The 25,062-nt window shown below is 43.1% G+C and overlaps 1 protein-coding gene across 7 annotated transcripts in view; it reads left to right on the top strand.

Annotated features, from left to right (window-relative positions):
- Positions 1-2,304: 2,304 nt before the first annotated feature.
- PRTFDC1 (phosphoribosyl transferase domain containing 1) overlaps positions 2,305-25,062 on the top strand; it is a 101,829-nt gene continuing 79,071 nt past the window's right edge. For 3 of the 7 annotated variants that reach the window (XM_060095461.1, XM_060095456.1, XM_060095462.1), the window contains exons 1-3: positions 2,775-2,889; positions 11,373-11,479; positions 17,188-17,371. In XM_060095461.1, the coding sequence (XP_059951444.1) occupies positions 2,842-2,889; positions 11,373-11,479; positions 17,188-17,371 (339 nt within the window). In that variant the 5' untranslated portion in view covers positions 2,775-2,841. Of the gene's footprint in view, positions 2,573-2,774; positions 2,965-2,985; positions 3,496-11,372; positions 11,480-17,187; positions 17,372-25,062 lie in introns of those variants that run through there. The other 4 variants (XM_060095458.1, XM_060095455.1, XM_060095457.1 and 1 more) reach the window with 4 other exon arrangements.

Here is a 25,062-nt window from a genome sequence, read left to right as displayed (position 1 = left end):
ATTCCATTATTTTAATAATTTTCTCTTTCTACTGTATCCATTCTCATACCAGTCCCATCTTGTCCCTAGATTATAACTGTCCATGGTTGGTCACCCTACACCCATCTTAAAAAGGCAATTACCCTGTCATTTTCCCATCAAATAACTTTATAAACATTTGGTCACACATTGTCACAGCATCTCCAATTAATAACACCTTACAGTTTTATAGCACTCTTCAAAGGATTCTCTTGCATGTTAGCTCATGTTAATCTCATCTTCATATGCAGTAGAGCAGAAATGTATTGCCCCTCTTACCGATGAGAAAATTGAGGCATATTGATGGATGTAATTGGCTTAGCCTCAGTGGCTCACGTCATATGGATTAATGCTAGAAAAATCAGAATCCTGGTCTGAAGCCATTGCACTAGACACATAACAGAAATTTGAGATTTAAAAAGAATTTTTGCCTCTGAGTCCTCATATGCAAGATTAAGAGTAAAGTCTGGACAAATGATTTGTTATTCTTGGGTATCATCTGTTCTTGCAAATGCTATTTGTGATATCAAATGTATATTGTATTACATTAATGCTGTCCAAAGTATAGAAGTATAACTAGATCACACAAAATGTTACCAAAATATAAAAAGATAATAAATAAAATGAATTGAATTTTAAAAAACGATTTGTGCGTCATTCTGTATCCTTCACAGGATGTCCTATGGGTCTCTACGGGATGTTCTTGAGTGTGCATTCTTAAGATTCCTGTTGTCATTCAAGTAAGTGACTTTTTTTTTTTCCTTGTGAAACTATTGGATGTTACATTTAATTAATGGCCTTTCTAAGAAAAGATTTATCTACCATATCCTTTACATCTTCCACAGTGCCTGGGCTGGGCACACAGTAGTAGCTTTTTTTTGTTTTTGCGGTACGCGGGCCTCTCACTGTTGTGGCCTCTTCCGCTGCGGAGCACAGGCTCCGGACGCGCAGGCTCAGCGGCCATGGCTTACGGGCCCAGCCGCTCCACAGCATGTGGGATCTTCCCGGACTGGGGCACGAACCCATGTCCCCTGCATCGGCAGGCAGACTCTCAACCACTGTGCCACCAGGGAAGCCCAGTAGTAGCTTTTTGATTTCAGTAGAGCAGCTACATCTGTAACCTAGTTTGAAGTTTCTTGTCCCTAAGGCCCATGTACCAACACTGAGCCTCCTATGGGTAAATTTGATTTTGCAGTAGTAAGACAGTGGGATTCCTTAAGGCATGGTTGGTGAACCATTGCATCACATTCACCTGAGTGTCTTGGTGCAGATGTCTGAGTCTGAACACAGAGCTTCTCCACCAAAACCTACCGAGTAGGCGGGTGGCTGCCTCCCCAGAAGAGTCTTCTGAACTCTAAAGTTGGATCACCACTTTTCAGTTTCTGGAAGTTTTAATGACTTTGGTTGTGAAGATGCTTCCTGGGCCTGGTCTTTGACAATGAAAATAGAAGATGGTCCCTCACCTTTGAGAAAAGAGGTGAGACTATAAAAATGGCCCGAAACAAGGACGTCTGACACTTACTGAGAGAAAATGTTTACCTGTGCAAGAAACACTGTCACCCAGTTTATGGGAGCCAGTCCACAAGCACAGCACCTAATTTCAGCAATCCACGAGGCTGCCTTCCTTCCACGTGCTGGCACTTAGGAGAGGACAAACAGGGCTGAGCACGGCCATGTCGGAATGACTAACATTTTTCCAACCCAGAGTGACATTACTGATTGATAACCATTTTCCCCTCAAACCAAGCAAAATCAGCATTCCTCTCCCTCCCTTGTGCCAGAACCCGAAGATGAAGAAGATAGTCTTTCGGAGGGGCCCGAGTTCAGCTCGGGGCTTCAAACCTGAGCGGGGCTGCAAAGGATGAGGCGGGAGGGAAAAGACCAGGGCAATGAATGCATATAAAGGGAGAGCAGGGCCCTTGAGGAACAGACAAAGAACCGGGACCCTCATTCCGGGGTAGGCTGGGATCAGGGGATGAATTAACAAAAGATTCATAAAAGAAGGCTTCTGAATCTGAGAAGAGCGATGGCTTTAAGCTGCAACCTGAAACAGTTAAAATCTGACCATACGTTCCTACAAAAGTGGGAAAGTAGATGATGTGTCAAAACTTCTCTCTTTTTTTCGCCCTGAAAGGGGTAAAGGAAAGGCCCTATTTCCCAGTCCACATCCTGTAACTGCGGGCATGGTTCAGGCATAAGCCACCGCACGGCTCTTTCAAACTCCTCCTGGCTGGGCAGTTCGAGGATTTTAAAAACACATCATAGCTTCGCCCACAGCCGTACTTCGAGAACATCCTCTACCGCAGGCTCTTTCGCGGATTTACTTGGGATAAACAGCACCTAAAAGCAGGAAGGATTCAAGGACCTTGTCAGCCTGAAAGCTGGGACGACAGACCTAGGGAGGCGGGGGACCTGGGCACGCCTTATGTTCCTGTAAAAACCGAGCCACGGGCAGCCCGGGTCTCGCGGGTCCCCGCGGGGCTCGGGCTGGGGGCTCGCAGACGGGCGGTGGCCGCAGGGGGACCCGCGCGGACGCCCGGGGGACGGCGCTCAGGTGGGGAAGACGCCGCTCCGCAGCTGCGCCCCGCGCCCCCGCCCCCGGCCCCAGCTCCCCGCCCCGCGCCCGAGGAGCCGCCCGGGTTGGGGGCGCGGGCCGAGGCGCTGGAGCTGCGCCAGGCGTGGGGTCGTCGGCGCGCCGCGGCTTGGTCGCCCGGCGGCCCGGGGCAGGCCCCCTCCCACGCCCTCCCCCCACCCTCTCCCGGCCCGTCACCGTCCCGGCTTCTTCCCGCGCGCTTCTTTCCTTGCCGCCTACCCCGGAGAAACATGGCCGGGAGCCGTGAGGAGGCGCCAGACTACGGGCGAGGCGTCGTGGTAAATGCAAACTCCGGTTTCGGGGCCGAGTCGCGCGCTCCCCGCCCCTCCCTTGTTGGCACCCCCGCCTTTTAGGTTAGAAGCTCGAAATGCATTCGGGAGAGAGCGGGCCACGGCTTTGTTCTTCCCTCCCGACGGGATCGCTTCCATCCTCCCCCTCCCCCAGTCTGACCCCGCGCTTAACATCCCTTCACCCCGTGTCCTCAGTGTCCCCCCCGCTCCCCCACCAGGAATCCGCTACTCCCGCGTTAAGTCTGGGTGGCGCCGGCTCCCCACTCTCGCTGGCCACCGGGAGTCACCCCCGGGCGCCGGGCGGGCCTGCGAGGACCCCCGCGGGCCGGTCTTGTGGGCCTCCTTCCTCTCGCGCTCCCTCCTGACTCCTCCAGCGCGGGCTTCACGTGCTGTTTTCAGAAAGGGTACTGAGGTCGCTCCGGGGCAGCCAGGAAGTAAAGGAGCTCTAGTGGACCGAGCTTGAGCTTGGAAACCCGGGCGAGGGCTCTTTCTGTGGGGCCCCTGCGCGAGCTCGGGACACGCTAGCGCCGTCGAGCGAGCCTCCGGTTCGGCAGAAGGGAAACAGCACGCTGGGCCCGCTGAGCCAACTAGAGGGTGTGTACAGAGTAGCTTGTGTGTCCGAATGAGAAGGTGGGGGAGGATGGGGTCCCAGGCCAGAGCCTCTTTATCCCTGGGGATCCCTCGAAGTCAGCCAGTGCCCGGTGGGTACCCATCGCTCGGTGTCCTGGAATGGCCGCCGGCTTCGGCTTGGTTTAGAATGGTCTCTATGAAAGGTGGTAGTTTTTTGGTTTTTAAAATTATTTATTTATTTATGGCTGTGTTGGGTCTTCGTTTCTCTGTGAGAGCTTTCTCTAGTTGTGGCAAGCGGGAGCCACTCTTCATCGCGGTGCGTGGGCCTCTCACTGTCACGGTCTCTCTTGTCGAGGAGCACAGGCTCGCATGCTCAGTAATTGTGGCTCACGGGCCCAGCTGCTCCGCGGCACGTGGGATCCTCCCAGATCAGGGCTCGAACCCGTGTCCCCTGCATTGGCAGGCATATTCTTAACCACTGCGCCACCAGGGAAGCCTGAAGGGTGGTAGTTTTAACGCGGCAGGTTTAAAGTGACCTGCGGGTGCGGTGTGGGCTAACTTGCTACATTAAGAGTCTTTGTTCAGGGATCAGCCTGTAATGCCCAGATAATCTGTGTGTGACCGGGAAGAGACTACAGAAGTAGGAACGTTATGCTAGGAAACACCTCACAGCCTAACCGATCTGTTCAGGTTGAACCGTGTTGCCCAGTATTAATTTCAAAGCTGTGCCTTTCCTTCTTAAAGGAGGAGTTCATTTATTTATTCATTCCACTCATGTTGACTGTCTTGCTGTGTTCCAGACCGTGTTCTAGGCTCTGGGGAAACAAAAAGCCCTGTGTTGGTGGAGCTTACATTCTAGAGCAGAACACAGGCAAGCAGTAAGAAAGCAAATATACAAAGAAGATACTTTCAGAGAGTGATATGTGCAGTGAAAAGACAAGAGCAGTGAGATAGAGAGTGGTTGGCGGAGGCCTGGGGATGCTGCTTTAGCTCAGGCAGAGCAGCCCCTCCGTGACATCAGAGCCAAGACCTGAAGGCTAAGCAGGAGGTAGCCACGTGAAGACTCTGAAGAAGGGTCTTCAAGACAGCACCTGCCAAGGGCAAAGAAATCATTACATTCTGAGAAGGAATCATGACATCCAGTTTATGCTTTAAAAAAAAAAAAAAAAGGTCATTCCAGTTTCCATGGAGAGGATGGTCAGGCCTAGATTTGGGGTGAGTTGGAGGGGGATGAAAAGGTAAAAGGGGACATCACTAAGTTCAATTCTGGACAAGTTGAGTCTTTAGTGCCTGTAAAGCCTATGGGTCAGTATGCACCGGAGGCAATTTGAAACTCCTGTTTGGAATTCAGGAAGGTGATTGGTTAGATTTGGAAATTGTCAGCAAATAGAAAAATATCTGATGCTTGGCAGTGGATAGGGATGCCCAATTGAATATGGAGAAGAAATGTGAAACTATTGTTAAGGGTAGAAAGCCCCAAATGTAACAGGCCGAGTGTCTGGGAGAAGCCAGATAAGGAGACCAAGAATGAGTAGCAAAGTAGGAGAGAGCAGACGGGGTGGTAGGTGCCTAGGGGACAGAGTTTTGTGGAGGTGAGGATAAGAGGTCAGCAGGAGGGGCAGATGCCTCAGGAAGAGCAAGTGGCATCAAGATGGAAAAGACGAAGCCATCGGAAGTGAGAATTTTTTTTTTTTTTTTTACGGTACGCGGGCCTCTCACTGTTGTGGCCTCTCCCGTTGTGGAGCACAGGCTCCGGACGCGCAGGCTCAGCGGCCATGGCTCACGGGCCCAGCCGCTCCGCGGCATGTGGGATCTTCCCGGACCGGGGCACAAACCCGTGTCCCCTGCATCGGCAGGCGGACTTTCAACCACTGCCCCACCAGGGAAGTCCAGAAGTGAGAATCTTTTAAACAACTATTCCATCAGTAGAACGGTTAAAATATAGTACTAGTATCTAATAATAGATAGTCTTAAAAATGAATGAGGTCAGTCGATATGACTAATAGGAACGGTAGATTGTTAAAGTCTAAAAAGCAAATGATGGAACAGTAAGTAGCCCGATCTATCACTGCTAAAAGAAGCTGTCTCAAAAGCAAGGTAATTTGGTGAAAGATGCAGGAAGGTAGTGAGAGGGTCCACCAAGGTTGGGAATAACCAAGGTATAATGGAGATCATCCCTGCATTTATGTCATTCTCTCCAGTAGAATTAATTACATTAATATCAAGTTGGATAGGGGCAGGCAAGGGAAATGCAGAATGAATTCAAAGTGCTGATGGAAGGGTCGAGAGGAAAAGGAAAGCTCAGGAGGGTAGATATACTGGGAAAGCAGAGAGTGCTCAAGGATGGGTTGGAAAAAATCAAAGGGAAATTTTAGTACCAGTGGATAAGGGGGCAGGTAGTAATGGCAAGCATTTATTGAGCACTTACTATGTGGTTTTCCTGTATGATTCATTTAATCCTCACAAATCTTTGAGGTAGGGATATTATAATCCCCATTTTACAGAGGAGGAAACTGAGGCAATGATAAGCAATCGCCCAGGTCACATGATTAGCAAATGGCAGAAGCAGGAGTTGAAGCCAGCTTTCCAGCACTGTGCTACATGGGAAGCTGTGCTTCTGGAGAAGAATGTCAAAGTTGGGGAGGCTGCTGTGACGGACAGGATATGGCTAAGGTGGACTAGAGGCGAAGTCGTTTGAGCTAAGGTAGGTGAAGTTACTACAAGATGGAGTAGCTAGAAGGATCATCAAGGCGTGTATTGGAGTGTCCAGAAATGAGGTGGAGAAGAGAAGTCTGAGTTGGTAGAAACTTGGTGATAAAGATGGCAAGGGACATAGAGCCAGATGACTTGAGCCTAAAACGAGAAATACAGTTGGTGCTAGAGAAGGGAAAATGAAGAGACTGAAGATGGCTCTTGCCTACAAATGGCTTTCAGTTTACTCGGGGAGGTAGGACATTAGTAGATTATTAAAAGTAAACGGGAGCAAGTGCTAATTACCAAATTGGAGATGTAGACCCTGAGTTCGGAAACTTTGCTCAGGATGGACTGGCTGCCAGTGTCCCCCTACCAGCCGCACACACACACCTCAGTTGGTATATCTTTGTTGCTTCTCAGGGAGAGAAAAGATTTCTCTACCTCTCTGGTCTTTGGGGATCAGGTTATTAGATATGGTTTACTTTTACAGAACCATTATCAAAGAAGCATAGTTAGTGCCTACACATGTGAGTTTGGTAGGAGTAAGGAGAAGAGAAAATCTGAAATGATTGTGCTTCTGTTATGGCATCTCCCTCCCCCTCCCCCCATGGAAACGACTTTACTAGATGTGATGAGTTTCCCCTTCTGGGTACAGAACCCCCCACAGAAGAGGAAGGCCTGCAGGATACAGGGTGTTATTTGGTCTGTGGAGCCCCCCTCTTCATTCCCCTGGGAATGAAGCAGAACCTGGGACCCTTCTTTGAGGACACAGCTTCGACTCAGTTTCTCAACGTGTGGCTCTGAGGCATCCCTCACAGTGCACCCCCTTCCCTGGCTCTGGGGCTGGACCAGTGACCCAGCTGGGCCAGTTGACGTTCTTGTCTGGGATTCCCAGAAGCAGAGCTGTGGGACGAGACTCCCTTCCTCTCTAACAGTGGATGGGGTGGATGTGAACCTGAAATTGGCGGCCGCCGTGGTCACTGCCTGAAGAAGAGAGTAGGGCCCAGGCTTTGGGGCTTAGCAGCAGAGAGGAGCTGAGGTTAGCTTTTTTTTTTTTTTTTTTTTAAAGATGTTGATGCAAATACTTTTTAAAAAATTAAAAAATATTTTTTGGTTGCTTTGGGTCTTCGTTGCTGCACGTGGGCTTTCTCTAGTTGTGGCGAGCGGGGGCTACCCTTTGTTGGGGTGCTCAGGCTTCTCACTGCGGTGGCTTCTCTCGTTGAGGAGCACGGGATCTAGGCATGCAGGCTTCAGTAGTTGTGGCACGTGGGCTCAGTAGTTGTGGCTCGCGGGCTCTAGAGCACAGGCTCACTAGTTGGGGCTCACAGGCTTAGTTGCTCCGCGGCACGTTGGATCTCCCCGGACCCGGGCTCGAACCCATGTTCCCTGCATTGGCAGGCGGATTCTTAACCTCTGCGCCACCAGGGAAGTCCCCCCAAATTAGCTTTTTGTATGTGTTTCCGAACTATTTTTCTCCCTAGGGGATAAAACTTGAAAAATAAGGCAAGAAATATTCTAAGCAAAAAAAATTTATTTCTGATGACTTAGAAAGAAGGTCTTCAGTATATCTTCCAATGGGGAAAAGAGAGTCCGAAGGAGTTCCGGGGTTTGGATGTGGTATAAAATGGCTCAGTGTGTTTGTCACTTCCCCAGCTTGGCCATATTTTGCGTCTTTGAACAGAGAAGGCATTGTTCTGAATAAACTTAGAGCATATTATCATGATACTGAAACTATTTAAAGACTTTTTGTTTTGATTTTTCAAAAAGCAGATGAATAACATAATTATCTGCAGTTCCTAGCAGCCTCCATTCCTTGAGGTCTAGGACACATTTACAGTGCAATTTGTATGCACTATTAAGGATAAACCAGTGGTTCCCTCATTTCTAATTGTCTTTTATCTCTACAGTGAAAACTCACTATTTCAGACTCATTGGGAAATAGGCTGGTTTGGCTTATAGGATAGTTTTAGAGAAACACGTTTCTTCTACTTTGAAATTTACAGCTTTAACTAGGGTAATAAAGACTTTGGCAGATAGGTTTAAAGCACTTCTTTAAATTACTTAACACATGTAATTTGTAAGTAAACTATTGATGTTTCAGTGCATCTAACTGGTTAACATTTACTGCAGCGTTCTGTAGACCAGATACTGATGTAAGAGTTTTATATCCATTATCTATCTTCTTTAATCCTTGAAATAGCCATATGAGGTAGTCATCGGCTCCATTTTATAGATGAAAACACTGTGACCCAGAGAGGTTAAAATGCCCAAGGTCCAACAGCTAGTAAATTCACCCCCGGGTGTGTTAGACTTCTAATCCATGCTCTTAATCATTACTCCGTGCTGCCTCTGAGCTACAGATAACCAGTACAGTTTTTATATGTAGGTTTGTTTTGTCATTTTATCATTCTTTTCTTTTTGGGGGCATCATTTATTAAGCATTTATTATATATCTGGAGATGTGCTAGGAATTCTAAGTACATTATCTGCTCTATCTTTTTATCCTCAAAACAACCCTGTCTGTGGGTTTTATTGTGTCTTATTTAAAGGAGGGGGAAATGAGTCTCAGGTGTAATTTTCCTAACATCATAGTAAGTGTCAGAGCTGAGCCCTAGAACATGGACTAGAGAATGGTCTCTGAGATTCAGCCAGGCAGGGGGTACTACAGGATTTCCGTGGTGGGAGGAGTGGCCACTAGTTCATGCCGCTACCTCTGGGAGGGCTGCGAGAGGTAGGGTGGGTAGTGTGTGTGGTCTGGCAGGGGAGCCAGAAAGTGCTGTGCCCTTGGGTGATCTCCCTGGGGCCTGGTGCTGGTCAGGCTTCTCGTGTGGTCTTTGTCGTGGTCTGCCAGTGCATCTTCTGGAATCTCCTCATGTTCAGCTGGCGGTTCAGGCTCTGACCAGCCGTTGTGGTGTTGATGGTGACCGCAGACCCCAGGAGTTCTCAGGGTAGAAGCCAGAGTTACTCTGCGGATTCAACAGTTGCCACCAGCTGATTTGCTGGTCAAGGCAGAGCAGATGTGATGCTCTTCAGATACGCAGATGACACATCATTTGACTGTCAGTCGGCCAACGGCAGATAGGAATTTCTAGAGCCATGAACGGTGGTGCTCTTTATCACAAGGAGATAAACTGAGGGTTTGGTAACGTGTGGGTGTAGACTGTGTCATTTATTCACTCACTTAACATTTTTGAGCTCCTACCATATTCCAGGTCAGGGTTCTGAGCACTGGCGGCGTTTCAACAATGAATGAGGTAGACAAAGTCTCTACCAAAAGGAGCTAACATTCCAGTGGGAGGAGACAAGACAAAACACACATGCAGACGTACATATGTCACAAGCAGTGGGAACACACCGAGCTCTGAGGGGCACCAGGAGTTTGGGAGCCGTGATCAGAGCAGGAACAGTCAGCAAGGCCTCCAGAAAGAACTGGGGCCTGACCTGAGCTTCTGTGGAAGACGCTGAGTTTGGGATGCAGAGGTAGGGGGGACAGAGAGGGAGAGGGCATAGGTGCAAGACAAACGAGCAGAACACAGAGCTGGGAAGGATCCTGATTTGACTGGAGACCACTCTGAGGGCAGGAGGGGCTGCTATAGGCAACTGGGCTGGGAAATTAGGATAGGTCTGCATTATGAAAGGCCCCGGAAGCTTACAGCTGCGTGGAGGAGTCTGGTGGAAGTATACGGGAGTAACCAGAAATCCAGAGCCCATTCAGCTATGGCTTGTCTTGAGTGTCTAACACCTCCGTGTCACAGCCTTTCTGGAGGACCTGAGAGTAAACGTAACGTGGTCTTCACCGTCATTTCCTCTCCTGCCTCTTTGCTGTCTAACCATCAGACTTGCACATCCAGTCCTAAGCAAGAGGAAGACTTGCTAGCAGTCTGTCCGCTCTCTGAATATACCAATTTTCTGGAACAGTCAGCTCCCAACAGGACTGACTTAGGTTTCCACCATAGCACAGCCTTTTGAAGTCTTTACTGTAATGACCTGACCACTCAGAAGTTTGGGTCCACAATAATCCCAGGACACATGTACTTTTAGTAAGTAATCTTTCCCAGGCAGATGAGGTGATTACAGTGCACAGACATGTAGTAGTATATATAATAATATATTGTAATAAGGTGGGATGATCCTGTCTCTATCAGTAGACAGCCAGACCTTGGAGATATGGTGGGTTCGGTTCCAGGCCACCAAAATAAAGCAAATATCACAATAATGAGTCACAAATTATTTTGGTTTCCCAGTGCATATAAAAGTTATGTTTACACTATACCATGGTCTATTAAGTGTACAATAGCATTGTCTAAAAAAACAATGTACATACCTTAATTTAAAAATACTTTATTCCTGGGCCTCCCTGGTGGCGCAAGTGGTTGGGAGTCCGCCTGCCGATGCAGGGGATGCGGGTTCGTGCCCCGGTCTGGGAGGATCCCATATGCCGCGGAGTGGCTGGGCCCGTGGGCCATGGCCGCTGAGCCTGCGCGTCCGGAGCCTGTGCTCCGCAACGGGGGGGGCCACGGCAGTGGGAGGCCCGCATACCGCAAAAAAAAAAAAAAAAAAACTTTATTCCTAAAAAATGCTGAGCATCATCTGACAACACAAGGTTGCCATAAACCTTCAATTTGTAAAAAGCATACTATCTGCAAAGCGCAATAAAAGGTGTGCCTGTAATTACAAACATAATTTTACTTATAATATATTCATGATAGTATTTGTAATTTAGATATAAATTGTATATTTACATATGTGCACTCTTACAAACAATGCTATCAGGTTAGCTGTATGGCATTAAATTGGTATTTTATCTTGTGATGCCAAAAGTCAGAAATGGAGTTCCCTGTTCACTTCAGTAGGTCCTTCGTCAGGTTACATGAAACAAATTACCTTGTCCCACCTGGCTTCTCGTAGGTTGACAGAATATAACTTTTAAAAAAATTTATTTGACTGTACCAGGTCTTAGTTGTGGCTTGCGGGAACTAGTTCCCTGACCAGGGATCGGACCCAGGTCCCCTGTGTTGGGAGCGTGGAGTCTTAACTGCTGGACCACCAGGGAAGTCCTATGAAATATAATTTAATGCCATATGGATTATCAGACCTAGTCTGTTTTCAATATTATTCTTTTTTTCAAAGGATGCTCTTGTTTATTTATGTTTCTTAAAATAAATTTCCAATGAAAAATATTGTAACCAAGATAATTTGATTTACAGATTATGGACGACTGGCCAGGCTACGACTTGAATTTGTTCACATACCCACAGCACTATTACGGAGATTTGGACTCTGTCCTCATCCCTCACGGCATTGTTGTGGACAGGTGAGTGGTCTTTGCCGTGTAAGTTTTGTCTAGCCCTCTCTTGTGTGAATCAGACGGTACACTTGGGGACCCTACTCCGGAGTCTCTTCTATATAATGGTACACAGAACTTTTATACCACAGAGAATGTGGAATAAAATAAATCTGTGCTTTACATGAACTATTTCCTGGGATATTTGTGCAAGGGAAATGGTGAGAAGGCTATGCATACGGAAGGTGTTACATCACACGTAACAGCCTCAAAATAACAATGTCCTGTACAAACTGATGAAAATGAGGGTTTGGAAAGTGTTTGTCTCACGTTTTTCACAGACTCTTAACCAGGGACAGTTAAGAGGTGACCTTTGCTTTCACAGGCCACACCCCTGAAGGCTTTTCCTGCGACTTGTATTTATCTCAAATAAGTCTTTTCTCACAGGTCGGTCAGTCTGTGCACAATTACGTTTTCAGTGGTGATGTTTTAGAAATAGGAATATTTGCAGCTTAAAAATAGCAGCACAGAACTGTTTCTCAAGTAGTGTTTCTAGTTCTTTTGGACCCGTCGACATAGATATCCTCTGGCTCCTTCCTAGCCGACTGGCTTTTCGAAAGCCAACATTTTCTCTCCTGTTCTAAGCCCCTAAGTCACCCTCACTTGTTTTTTGGTTTTCAGAGAGCCCCCTCCAGTTCAGCCTACCACAGGCTTCAGGACAGATAGGTCCTATCCCTTTAACAAAGCTTCCTTAATGCCCTGATGCTTGCCTTTCCATGGACCTCTGATTTCTTGTACAGAGATCAAGTACTTAAGCCTTCACATTTATATGAAAAGCAAGCTTCCTGGATTTTCAGACTCAGAAATTGGGGCAGGAGAGGCTCTGAGAAGCAGGAGAAACTGAGACTTCGGGCTCCCCGCTCTACCCTTTTCCTTTAGCCGTTGTATTCCTGCCTCTATTTTTTTAAGCCGTTATATTCTTCTGAGTTAAAATTTAACTTGTAAAATAGATCCTCAGCCAAAGGAAAGTTTGAAAAGCACTGGATGGTCACTATTCCCAGGATATTATCTTTCCATCAGTGCCTGTCTGTAAGCAAAAGGAAATGTCATTCTCTCACTCACATTCTAAGATTTTCCACTGGATAAGATCTGCACATTGTGTATTCTTTCAAACTATAGTATATTATTAAAATAAGGTCTAGTTTGTGGTTTCTCACAGCCTCAGGTGGCCTTCCATGGTATACAAGTTTTGATCCTTGAAGGGAAAAAAGGTTCTGTGATGAAATAAATGTAAGAAATTTGGCATCTCCCAACTTGATAAACCTCCGTGTTGGCAATTCATATTAAAGATACAGATTCCTGCAAAGAAAAAGGGAGGGGTAGGGAAGAAATCTGCTTGACTTTAGCAGTTAAAGCACCTTTTTTGTGTAGTGGGTGTCTTTGTACTCAGTTCACTTCTTAATAACTCTCAGAAGCGTTTTCTCTTCACACGAGTTTGGGAACCCCTGGTTTAAACAAATTCCTGCTTTTCTCATCTGAAAATTAATTTATGACTTAAGTTAATTGCATCCTGATTTAGTACACGATTGAATCCTGGTAAGGGTACCAGTTCCCTCTACAGGAGACTTACCCAGTGAACTTGTAAAAATGCATAATCTTAAACTTTATGTCTAGAAATTCTGATTCAGTGGTCTGGAGTGGCATCCCAAGTATGCCCTTTCCCACCTTTAAAATGAATTTATTAAGATATAATTTACATACTACAAAACTCACCCATTGTAGGTAAATGACTCAGTGATTTTTGGTGCATTTTTATGGTTAGGCAACCATCACCACCATCGTTTTACAATATTTCTATCATCACCAAAAGTTTGTTGTCAGTTTCTGCTCCTACCCCCACCATCAGGCAATCACTAATCTGATCTCTTTCTCTATAAATTTGTCTTTTCTGAGCACTTCATATAAATTAAATCATACAATATCTGATTATTGATTCATCAGTTGATGGACGTTTAGACTTCTAGTTTTTGGCTATTGTGAATAATGCTTCCCTGAACATTCACGTATAAGTCTTTGTGTAGGCATATCTTTTCATTTCTCTTGGAGAGGAATTCTGAGTTTCATGGTAAGTTTAAGAAACTGCCAATTGTTTTCCAAAGTGGCTCTGCCATCTTACATTTCCCACCAGCGTGTTTGAGGGTTCCAGTGTCTCCACATACTTGCCAACATGGAGTATTGTTTGTCCTTTTAATTATAGCCATTCTAGTGGATATATAAAGGTATTTCATTGTGGTTTAAATTTGCATTTTCCTAATGATTAGTGTGCTTGTTAGGTACTCATACATCTTCTTTGGACAGATGCCTATTTAAATCTTTTGCTAATTTTGCAGTTGGGTTGTTTCTCTCCTTATTGAGTTGTAAGAGTTCTTTATATATTCTGGACACAAGTCCTTTATCAGACATATGATTTGCAAATATTTCCCACTAGTATGTGGCTTGTCTTTTCATTTTATTATTGATATCTTTTAAGGAGAATGTTGGGTGAAGTATTCTACAAATGTCAGCCAGGTCCAGTTGGTATATGGTACTGTTCCTTTCAACTGTATCCTTACTGGTTTTCTGCCTTGTTGGATCTGTCAAGTACTGAGAGAGGGGTGTTGAAGTCTCTAACTGCAATAGTGGATTCATCTACTTCTTACAGTTCTATAAGTTTTTTGATACTCTGTTGTTGGGTGCAGACGCATGAAGGACTGTTACATCTTCCTGGAGAATTGACCTCTTTTTAATACACTAACGTCAGTCTTTATTCCTGACAATTTCTTTGCTCTGAGGTCTGTTTTGTCTGTAATTGATATAGCTACTCCAGCTTTCTTTTGATTATGTTAGCATGGTACATCTTTCTCAACCCCTTTAATCTATCTGTGTCTTTATATTTAAAATGGATTTCTTGTGGACAACGTATATTAGGGTGGTTTTTTTTTTTTTTTTTTGCAGTATGCGGGCCTCTCACTGTTGTGGCCTCTCCCGTTGTGGAGCACAGGCTCCAGACGCACAGGCTCAGCGGCCATGGCTCACGGGCCCAGCCGCTCCACGGCATGTGGGATCTTCCCAACGGGGGCACGAACCCATGTCCCCTGCATCAGCAGGTGGTCTCTCAACCACTGCGCCACCAGGGAAGCCCTAGGGTGTTTTTTTGATCCACTCTGACAGTCTCTGCCTTTAATTGGTGTATTTTGACAATTCACGATTAAAGTGATGATGATTGATATACTTGGTTTAATCTCTACCATATTTGTAACTATTTCCTATTCATTGCCCTTCTTCTTTTTTTTTAAAATAAGTTTATTTATATATTTATTTATTTATGGCTGTGTTGGGTCTTCGTTGATGTGCGCGGGCTTTCTCTAGTGGAGGCGAGCAGGGGCTATTCTTTGTTGCAGTGCGCGGGCTTCTCATTGCGGTGGCTTCTCTTGTTGCAGAGCACGGGCTCTAGGCATGCGGGCTTCAGTAGTTGTGGCAAGTGGGCTCAGTAGTTGTGGCGCACGGGCTTAGTTGCTCCATGGCATGTGGGATCTTCCCGGACCAGGGTTCGAACCTGTGTCCCCGGCATTGGCAGGCAGATTCTTAACTGCTGCGCCACCAGGGAAGCCCCTGTCCTTGTTCTTTGTTTCTTTTTTTGTCTGCCAGTCTGTGAAAACTGTCTACCCCACAGTGTGTAGCCTCTGATGATGTGCAGTTTATTTTTCTTGTTTTTCCTTTTAAGTTTTTCTCACCAGAGTTCATGCTTGTGTCTGAACAGCTTAATCTTCAGCCTAAGATTGGGTAGAGATTGTACTCAAACACCTTGAGCCAGGGAGGCCTCCACTCTTTGCTGATGAATGTGTGTGGGAGCCTGGCAAGCATATTCAGATTTCCAGCCTTTGTCAAGCCTTCCCTGGCTTTTACTTTCCACTGAGCTTTCCTGTGTCTCTGCCGCACGGGTTTACAGGCTCCACCATCCAGGGATGTGTGGTGGCCTGAGCCCACACTAGTGTCTGCAGTGCATATGCACAGCTTCTGGTCAACTTGGGATATGTGGAGAGTTTATTATGTGCCCCTCTCCCGTGACTGTAACCTCCCGGAACTCTCTATTAAATCTGTGACTAGTCTGCCAGGTAGTTGTTCAAACAGGACTGCAACTTTAGGATAATGGGGCCCCTGGCCCTCCCTCCTCATGCTACCAAGATGGCCGTGTTAACTGACGGTGCTCCCCATCGGGTGAGCAGTGCCCCACCCTGCTTGACTACCTGGTTGAACAGTAGAGCAGATTCGGGGCCAGGGAGAGGGGACCATTCTCAGACAAGAATACCACAGATCTGTGCTGTTTCTAGCCAGTGTTCAGTGTTTTCATGAATAAATGGTTCTCAGTTTGGTGCATGCCTTTGGTCGATTTCCAGAGTGCTGAAATGGTTGCTTTTGACAGTTTTGTCCAACTTTCTACCTTCTTTTTGTGAAGAGGATGTGTTGACCTCCTCACTGCATCATGCTGGAAACAAGTGTCCCTTTTTATAGAATATCTGGCATGCTGGGGACTTCCTGGCGGTCCAGTGGTTAAGACTTCGCCTTCCAGTGCAGGGGGTTCAGGTTCGATCCCTGGTTGGGGAGCTAATGTTCCACATGCCTCATGGCCAAAAAACCCAAAACATAAAACAGAAGCAGTGTTGTAACAAATTCAATAAAGACTTTAAAAATGGTCCACATCAAAAAAAATCTTTAAAAAAGGAATATTTGGCATGCTGATGTACATGTTTTGTTGATCATATTTTGAGACACATTACCTGAAACCGTGGTTGTCATTTTATATGTATATGTATGCACATATACACACACAAATAAAAAACCTATAAAAATACATAAAGTATATATATTATACATTTAGAACATATGTGATATAATATTTTTTTTCACATCATTCACTTCATCTGTTTCAAATCTAATTCAGTTTGAGGTGCCAGTGGGAATATTTTAAAAAGTGTGCACCTTAGATCCTACCTCCATTCAAGGTTTTACTGTTGTATGGGTGTATGGGCAATGGACTTATACATAAGAAACAATGAGAAAAAATACAGTGACAGTTCCACATTAGGTGTGGGATGCCAACCGAAGGCTGCATCATGGTAGAACTTCAGGAGACACCATTCAAACTGTGATCTGTGGAGATGGTGTCCACTGAGATTGTCCGGAGCACCTCTCATAGAGGTAATGTGTTATCTTCATCTAATATAAGTCCAATATTATTCTTTCGATAGTTATTATGATCTTGACTTTTCCTCCAGTCTCGTCTAACATGGTCAGATGGGTGAGTCATTCTCCATTTCCTTCTTCTCTGCTTTAAAGGGAACGTAATATCACCACATACCATCATAGCCTCGTTAAAGCTGACAACCAGGCTCTGTAGTGATCCAATAATAGCCTTCGTGATCTTTGACATCATATTTTACACCTTAATCATTTTTTGTGATGCGGAGGAGCAACAATGTATGATTGACGATGTGGTTATATCAGAAGTATGTTTTGAGCACTTTGTCTTTGTCCAACTTTAACAAAGCTTCTTATCTGTAAGCTTCTGTCTCCCAAGCCCTTCTCCACATTCTCCTGCGTAATCTAATATGTAGAGTACGTCATGCATTTTTTGGGAAAGGAACAAAAATGCTCAGAAGTAGTCATGCTTTAATATATCTTTTAATCCCTTCTTTCAGAATTGAACGGCTGGCTAAGGATATTATGAAAGACATAGGATACTGTGACATTATGGTCCTATGTGTACTTAAAGGAGGCTACAAGTTCTGTGCAGATCTGGTAGAACACCTTAAGAACATCAGTCGAAATTCCGATAGATTTGTCTCTATGAAGGTTGATTTCATCAGACTAAAGAGTTACAGGGTAAGTTATGATTTACTCCATTTTCATTCTATGATGTTCAGAATGAGCAGTGCTATAAATCAACGAACTAATAATATTATGAAGATGAAGCATGTATTTTATTTTAATTTGCAAGATACTACAACCTGTAATTCAGATCATATTCTTGGGGCAGGGAGAACCCTCCTATTATATTTCCCATACAGGGAAAGATGGTTCAGGAATGATTCATGCTTTTTTTATGGTTATAAAGTTGAGTGGTTATTTCCTGGTGCCTAGTCTCACCGATGACCGTGTTGAGAATGAGTGTTAAGGAAGTCCAGTGAATACAGACGTGTTTCTGCTCTGGATGTCCACTGTTGGCCCTGGAGACCCGTGGGAAGGTGTCCCCCCGCCCAGAGAGGAGTGTTAGTACTTGGGTGACTGCAGTCAGGACCCGGAGGTAGAGAAGTAAAACCTGCAGGGACAGTGAGTCATCAAGAGCAATGAGACAGGACCAGGGAACCTCCCCCAGTCTGTGCTGGGTTTCCTTAGCCACCACTGGATGGAATTGAGAGAGATTATTCTCCAAAGACATCTGCCCTTAGCCTTCCCCTCTTTTCTCTATGCTGTTGCCTTTTGTGATGCTTTAAAGAAAATAAATAATAAATAAATAAATAAACTATTTATTTATTTATTCATTTATGGCTGCGCTGGGTCTTTGTTGCTGTGCACAGGCTTTCTCTAGTTGTGGCGAGTGGCGGCTACTCTTCATTGCAGTGTGCGGGCTTCTCATTGCAGTGGCTTCTCGTTGCGGAGCACAGGCTCTAAGGCACGCCGTGTCAGTAGTTGTGGCTCACGGGCTCTAGAGCGCAGGCTCAGTAGTTGTGGCGCACGGGCTAAGTTGCTCCGTGGCATGTGGAATCTTCCCAGGCCAGGGCTCGAACCCATGTCCCCTGCATTGGCAGGCGGATTCTTAACCACTGCACCACCAGGGGACCCAGGTTCTTTTTTATGAACTCAGAGTCGATTGACTAATCGCCTAAACATGGGAGTGAATTCCTATTATATCTACAAGTCACACCCACACGTAAGTGGAGGAGATTATACACAAAAGGTGTGTACACGGGGGATAGGGATGGGAGGGCATCTTAGAATTCTGCCTACCATTCTCTTTCTTTGACTCAGTTGCCTCAGCTTTTGAGTATCTGGCAAATTAGTTCTTATTTCTTAAGATACTGTATTTTCCTGATGACCTCTCAGCGCAGGATGAAGCTGGGGTTTTTTTCTTTTTGTTTTTTGTTTGTTTGTTTGTTTTTGCAGACATCTTAAGCCTAATTTATTGGTTTCATCTTCTCTTAAAAATCTTTTCTCTCTTGAGGTGTCTTTCATCCTGATTTAAGTAGCTGTGCTTCCTTCTTAGAAGACTTTTTTTTCTTTTTTATTTGACTCTGATTCTTACTGTATTTTTCCCCAGCAAACAGCTTTTAAAAAAAAAATCTTTAAAAAATTAAAGAGAGGTTTATTGAAGCATAATTTATGTGCAATAGAATTTACCTCTTTTAGTTTGCAGTTCTGTGAGTTTTGACAAATGCATACGGTCATGTAAGTCACCACAATCAAGACATAGAACAGCCCTTACCACAAAAAAATGCCCTTGTATCCCTTGGTAGTTAATCCTTTCCCCAGGCCCCAGGCTCTGGCAACCACTGATATATTTTCTGTCCCTAGAGTTTTGCTCTTTGCAGAATGTCATATAATGTAATCAAATATCATGTGGCCTTAGTAAATCTGTAAAGCTTAGCATCATTCATTTGATTTCATCCATATTGTTACATGTCCCAGTGGTTCATTTCTTATTGTCAAGTAGGATTTCATTGTATGGATATGCCAGTTTTAAAATCATTCATCAGCTGAAGGATATTTGGTTTGTTCCCTTTTTGGGGTGATTATGAATAAGGCTGCTATAAATATTCACCTGCATGTTTTTGTATGTACTTATGTCTTTGTTTCTCTTGAGTAAGTTTGTCTTGAGATTCCTAGGTCATACGGGGAGTATACATAAGAAATTGCCAAACTGTTTTCCAAAGTGATTGAATAATTTTGCATCCCCACCAGTGTGTATGAGAGTTCCAGTTGCTTCACATTTTTGGCAACACTAGGTATTGTCAGGATTTCTTTATTTTCTCTGTTTTTTACCCATTCAGCCAGCTGATAGTATCTCACTGTGGTTTTAATTTGCATTTCCCCAGTGAATAATGATGTTGAGCATCCTTTCATTGAGTAATCTTTGCTTAATTCAAGGTCATGAAGATTTTATTCTCTATTTTCTTCACAAAGTTTCCTAGTTTTAAATTTAGATCTAGGTGTATGATCCATGTTGTGTTAACTTATTAATATGGTATGGATCAAGGTTTCTTTTTTTTTGGCAAGTGAATGTCCACTTGTTCCAAGATCATTTGACGAAAAGACTGTTCTTTTCCATTGAATTGCCTTTGATCTTTGACTGAAAATCAATTGACTGTATATGCATGGGTCTATTTCTGAGCACTCTGTTCAGTTCTGTTCATCTACACGCTTATTCTTTGGTTAATACCACACTGTTTTGATTACACTATCTGTACAGAAGTCTGGAAATCAAGTAGTATGTGTCCTCCAACTTTGTTCTTCTTCATAACTGTTTTAGCTATTCTAGTTATTTGTGTTTCCATATAAGTTTAAAAATCATGTTGTTGATTTCTGCAGCATAACCTGTGTTCTGCACAGGTGTATCTGAGTTACATGCTTCTTCCTGGGACACACGTTCAGAAAATGACAACGTTAGGATGATCTGAGGGTGGAATTTTTGGTCCTATGATGTCAAATGGTCATCCATCAGATATTTGCACAGGACCAGTTTAATGGTTGGGGGTCTTGACTGCTTTGACCTGGGCAAGACTAACTCCGTGTTCCTGAAAAAACAACTGTACTATAGCAATCCATATGTCATCGGTGTTATCTATAGGGGGTGATGAAAGGCGTCTTGTGATATATTGTCTAAGCTACGTGAAGCTTAGAGTGTATGCAGTTTTTGAAAAGAAAGCAAGCTTCGTCAGTGAAGGCAAGTTACAGGATGTTATTTATTAAGCAAGTTATAGTTTAGGGGATCTAACTGATGACTGCCCTTGGTTTCACTATTATATATGGTAAGTTTTTCTTTGAATTTCAATTTCCAGTTGCCTATTGCCAGTATATAGAAGTACTACTGATTTTGTGCATCAAATACTATGACTTTTCAAAACTCTCTTATTAGTTTGAATAGCTTTTTTGTAGATGCTTTTGGATTTTTCTATGAACACAATCATTTCTTCTGTGAATAGAGATGGTTTTCCTTCTTTCTTTCTAATTTGTGTATTTATTTCTTTTTATTGCTTTATTGCACTGGCTTGAACTTCCTGTATAATTCTGAATAGAAATAGTGAAGGAAAACATTCTTGCCTTGCTCTTAGTCAGTATGATATTAACTGTTGCATCCTCAAATTTTTGATGTATTGTTTTCATTTTCATTCAACTCAAACTATTTTCAAATTTCCTTTGTGACTTCCTCTTTCACTCATGGATTATTTCTTGTTGTTTAATTTCCAAATATTTGGGGATTTTTCCAGAGATAGTTCTATATGATTTCTAGTTTAATTCTGTTGCAGAAAGGATACTTTGTATGATTTCAATTCTTTTAAAGTCTTTGAGTCTTGTTTTATGGTCCAGAATTCGTCTATCTTGCCGAAACTAAAAGCATTAGTTCTTTTTTCCTTCCGTCCTTCTTTCTGTCTTTTCACTAGCGTTCATTTAGCGTTTGCTAGATGAATTCATTATCTCAGTTAATCCTGAGTGTAACTCTGCCAGGTATCTCTCATCTCTTCTTTTATTGATGAAGAAAAAGAGGCTTAGAGAGGTTAATTAACTCACCTAAGGTCACACAGCCAATAAATAGTAGAGATGGCACCAGAGCCCAGACCCATCTGTCTCTCAAGCCTGTGCCCTTTGCAACATAACACATTTCCCACAGTTTTTTCTAAGGTTTTCCACAAAATTTTACTGTTTCACGAGATATTAATATGTTTGCTAACATTTATAAAGGAGTTGGTTTTTTTCCTAAAATATATGTAAGACAAATATTAAGTTCATATATACAATTATTATCATTATGTAATAATTTGCCTTTAAGAAACGGTGACCTTACTTGAGAAAATCTGGAAGTTGCATGAAGAAAGAACTTATTACATGTATTACACCTCATATGCCCACAAATGGCTATACTTTGTAGCTTGTCTTATAAGATCAACAAAACTAGTGAAAGTATTCAGTGTTTATTTTATTTAACAAAGAATCAAATATCAATTATTTCTCATAAAAATTTTTTTGTCTATGGGGCCTAGTTTTTCAGCTGATCTAATAATCCAAAGATAACACTACTACATGAGCACTTATTTGTGTTACACCATTATGTTACACATTTAAAAAATATTTTCTTTTTCTCAAAGTAATACATTCAAGTAGGTTAACAACCTAAACAAAGAATTTGATTGTGGTAGTTTTATAGAATAAACAACCTGAAAATCCTCTTGCTACAGACATCTAAAAATGCTAGGTGAATGTCATAACTTTTAAAAAGCCTTTTAAATGCTTTTTGGAGCTCACAAGAAGGTAGGGAATATCCAAGGGGCAGAAATGAAGATCTGAAAATCAGCACATAAGTGTGAACTGGGGGCTCCCAGGAGGCAGGGTTGGGAGTTGTCTCAGTAATCTGACTTTAACCCCCATGGAGAGGCAGATGGTAAAGCCTTGGACCCATATAAAATGGGAAGTTAGATGAGACCCTCATGCAAAGCCAGTGCCTTCAAAGGTATATGCCCTTGCTGAAAAAAAATCCATCCTTTAGTAATGGGAGACCCTAACAAACTAGCTTGTCCTTCTTGGCCTGGGCTGGGGTGGGAAAGTGAAATATCCTGTGAGAACTTTTAAACAGGAGTCTGTACCACATGTGAGTTTGAGGCTTTCGTTTACTTTACCTGCATCATCTGGGAAATTCCAACCAGAGAATTTAATATTAAAATTGGTCTCAGACCACAATACTCCCAAATTCCCTGGTAGAAGCAAGTGGAAAACCTCTCTGGAGGGAATATCTCAACCTCGGCAGGATTCCATGGATAAGCCTCACTTAACCTGAGCTCACACACCCAAAGCACAACAGATGCGTAGAAACAATCTACCATAGGCCAGACCGGCTGGCAAAGTAAATAACAAAAATAGTTAAACAAGCTGTGTGAAAGAGAATATAACATAATTATACTTAACATGACTAAAGACATAAATTAAAAGATTTAAAGGAAAGATAAGACAACATGAGAAGAAAAAATAAATGAGAACTTTTGGAAGGGAAATTATAGAATGTCTAGCAAGGAAAAAGATACTAATTGAATGAATAAGAAAGTAACTTGAAAGTAACATGGGTATGAATTTTGAACTGGAAGATAGATCTGAAAAAACTAGAAGGTAGCATGGATAGAGGTGGAATATAAGAAAGAGAGGATGGGAGACATGAAAAATTGAGTGAGAAGATCAAAAATGTGTCACCTAGGAATTCCATATGGAAAGACTAGAGAGAATTGAGGAGAGGCAATTTTTGATAAGATAATGCCTAATCATATTCTAGAGCTGATAGGAGATGCGAATATTCAGATTCAGGAAGCACAGTGACACCACACATAGACACATCCTGGTGAAACTGAAAGGCAAAACCCCAGAGTCAAAGAATGGATTGTAAAAGTAACTGGGGAGAAAAGGAAAATTGCCTTTAAAGGAATTACCACTATCCTGTCAACAGACTTCTCAAAGGCAACAGCAGAAATCAGAAGATGTGGAGTAGTATCATTATTTTGAGAGAAAATAACTGTTAACTTAGATTTTCATTCCCAGCTGATCTTGAACTCAAGCGTGAGTGCCAGATAAAGACTTCAGTAGTCATATTCTAGAAGAGTTTCCTGATAACAGATGCTGACTGAAGACATCTCCTAATTTATTTTAGTATATTTAGGGTATATTTTAGTAAAAAGGAAATTGAACCCAAATGAATAAATGTGATGCAAAGAGATTGACAAGCATGTAGGTAAATCAACAAAGTTTTGATTGGTTCAACTAATTGATGAAACAATAACACTATAACTCATTTTGGTGGTAAAACAAAGTGGAATTTAAAAAGGCCAGAATAATTGCATTCTAAGGTTGTGTATGGTTTAGGAGAAGCATCGAGAGGTTGATGATTTACAAAATTTCAGTTAGGTATGCCTGTTAAAAGTTTAAGTGTAACACTGAAAGAATAAGAATATTATGTATATTATGTATAACTTTCCAGCAAATAGAAAGGACGAGAAAGAATAAAGAAAACTCCAAACTTGATTGATTCAATAGTAGACAGAAAATGAGAAACAATTAGGTAACATTGTTATACCCATTTTACAGATGAGGAAACTGAGACCTGAGCTGTTAAGTAATGTGTCCAAGGTCAAACAGCTTGTAAGTGGAGGACTAATATTCAAACCCAAGTTCAACTCCAGAGCCCAAGATTGTGACCACTAAAACATACTGTCAATCTAGAGATGTGTTGATGTGTTGAGATATATTAGGCTAAAAGGAGGAAAATTTCACCAAACATATCAGCATAATTTTTTCCCGAGGTTTATTTTAATATTTACCTTACTAGGTTAAGCCAGCTCCTGTAATTGCTAGAAGAATGACAGTATCCATAGACAATTAACTGCTTATTTTTCTGAAATGTCTTATATTTGATATTAATAAACTATGAAGACATACCCTCCAAAAAAATGGATAATAAGTATTCACAGCTGGTTTTCTTGTAAATGATGGGAAGCTATGATTTTCTTTTCCTCTTTGCCCCCTACACTATGGAGATTTTCCAAAAGATAAGAACATTCCCTACACCTGCTCTCTCTCTGGATTCACTTAGAGCTGTTGCTCTTGGGAAGCCAGATCTAGCAGAATTTCAAAGGAACCTTGAGCACCAAGCTCCCTACCAACTCTGGTGGGTATAGAGACTTGAAGCAAAAAGAAACAGGCATCATTCAGCTACCAGTTGAGCTCCCCAGTTTAGTGTGTTCTGAGAAAGCTCTGTAAGGGTAGGGGTGGGAAGACTTTTGGAATATCTGTTCTAAGGGGCTTGGGAATAGAGAAATGAGAGGATTTGAGAGAAGTGGGATGGAGTATTAGTAGGTGCCAGCAAGTTACTTCTCAGCCAGTTTTTTGTACATGGATGTATTGTTTGCCAAATGTTTTTCCTTTATTCCCTCTGAAAATGTTGCCTTGATTTAAAGCTTCGTTAATTTGTGTACAAGCCCATGTTAAGATAAAGTGTATTTCAGGGAGCTATACCCTGATTTCTTTGTTTTCCACCAATTTGGTTAACTAACCTGTGAGCAAAGTGAAAGCTTCATCAAACTTCAAGTCTTTACAAACTGAGACTTTAATTTTAGGCAAGTTGTTGTTGTCCTGGATCCCTCCCCCATGCTGCTTGCACATGCCCTGCTTGTATTCATTCATAATTCCTGTGTGTTGGCAGCGCCAAGGGAAAGCTTTCTAGAGATAAAATGGAATCCAGAGTGTGGCTGCAGTGGGACTGAAACATTTGCCATGCAGGGCATGTGGGCCCCTGGGGAAGCTGGAACCTTTATTAAAGAGTC

This window comes from Mesoplodon densirostris, chromosome 4 (assembly GCF_025265405.1).
Source record: "Mesoplodon densirostris isolate mMesDen1 chromosome 4, mMesDen1 primary haplotype, whole genome shotgun sequence".
NCBI lineage: Eukaryota > Metazoa > Chordata > Mammalia > Artiodactyla > Ziphiidae > Mesoplodon > Mesoplodon densirostris.
The sequence above is the reverse complement of the archived record's forward strand: the minus strand, read 5'-3'. Positions and strand labels throughout refer to the sequence as shown.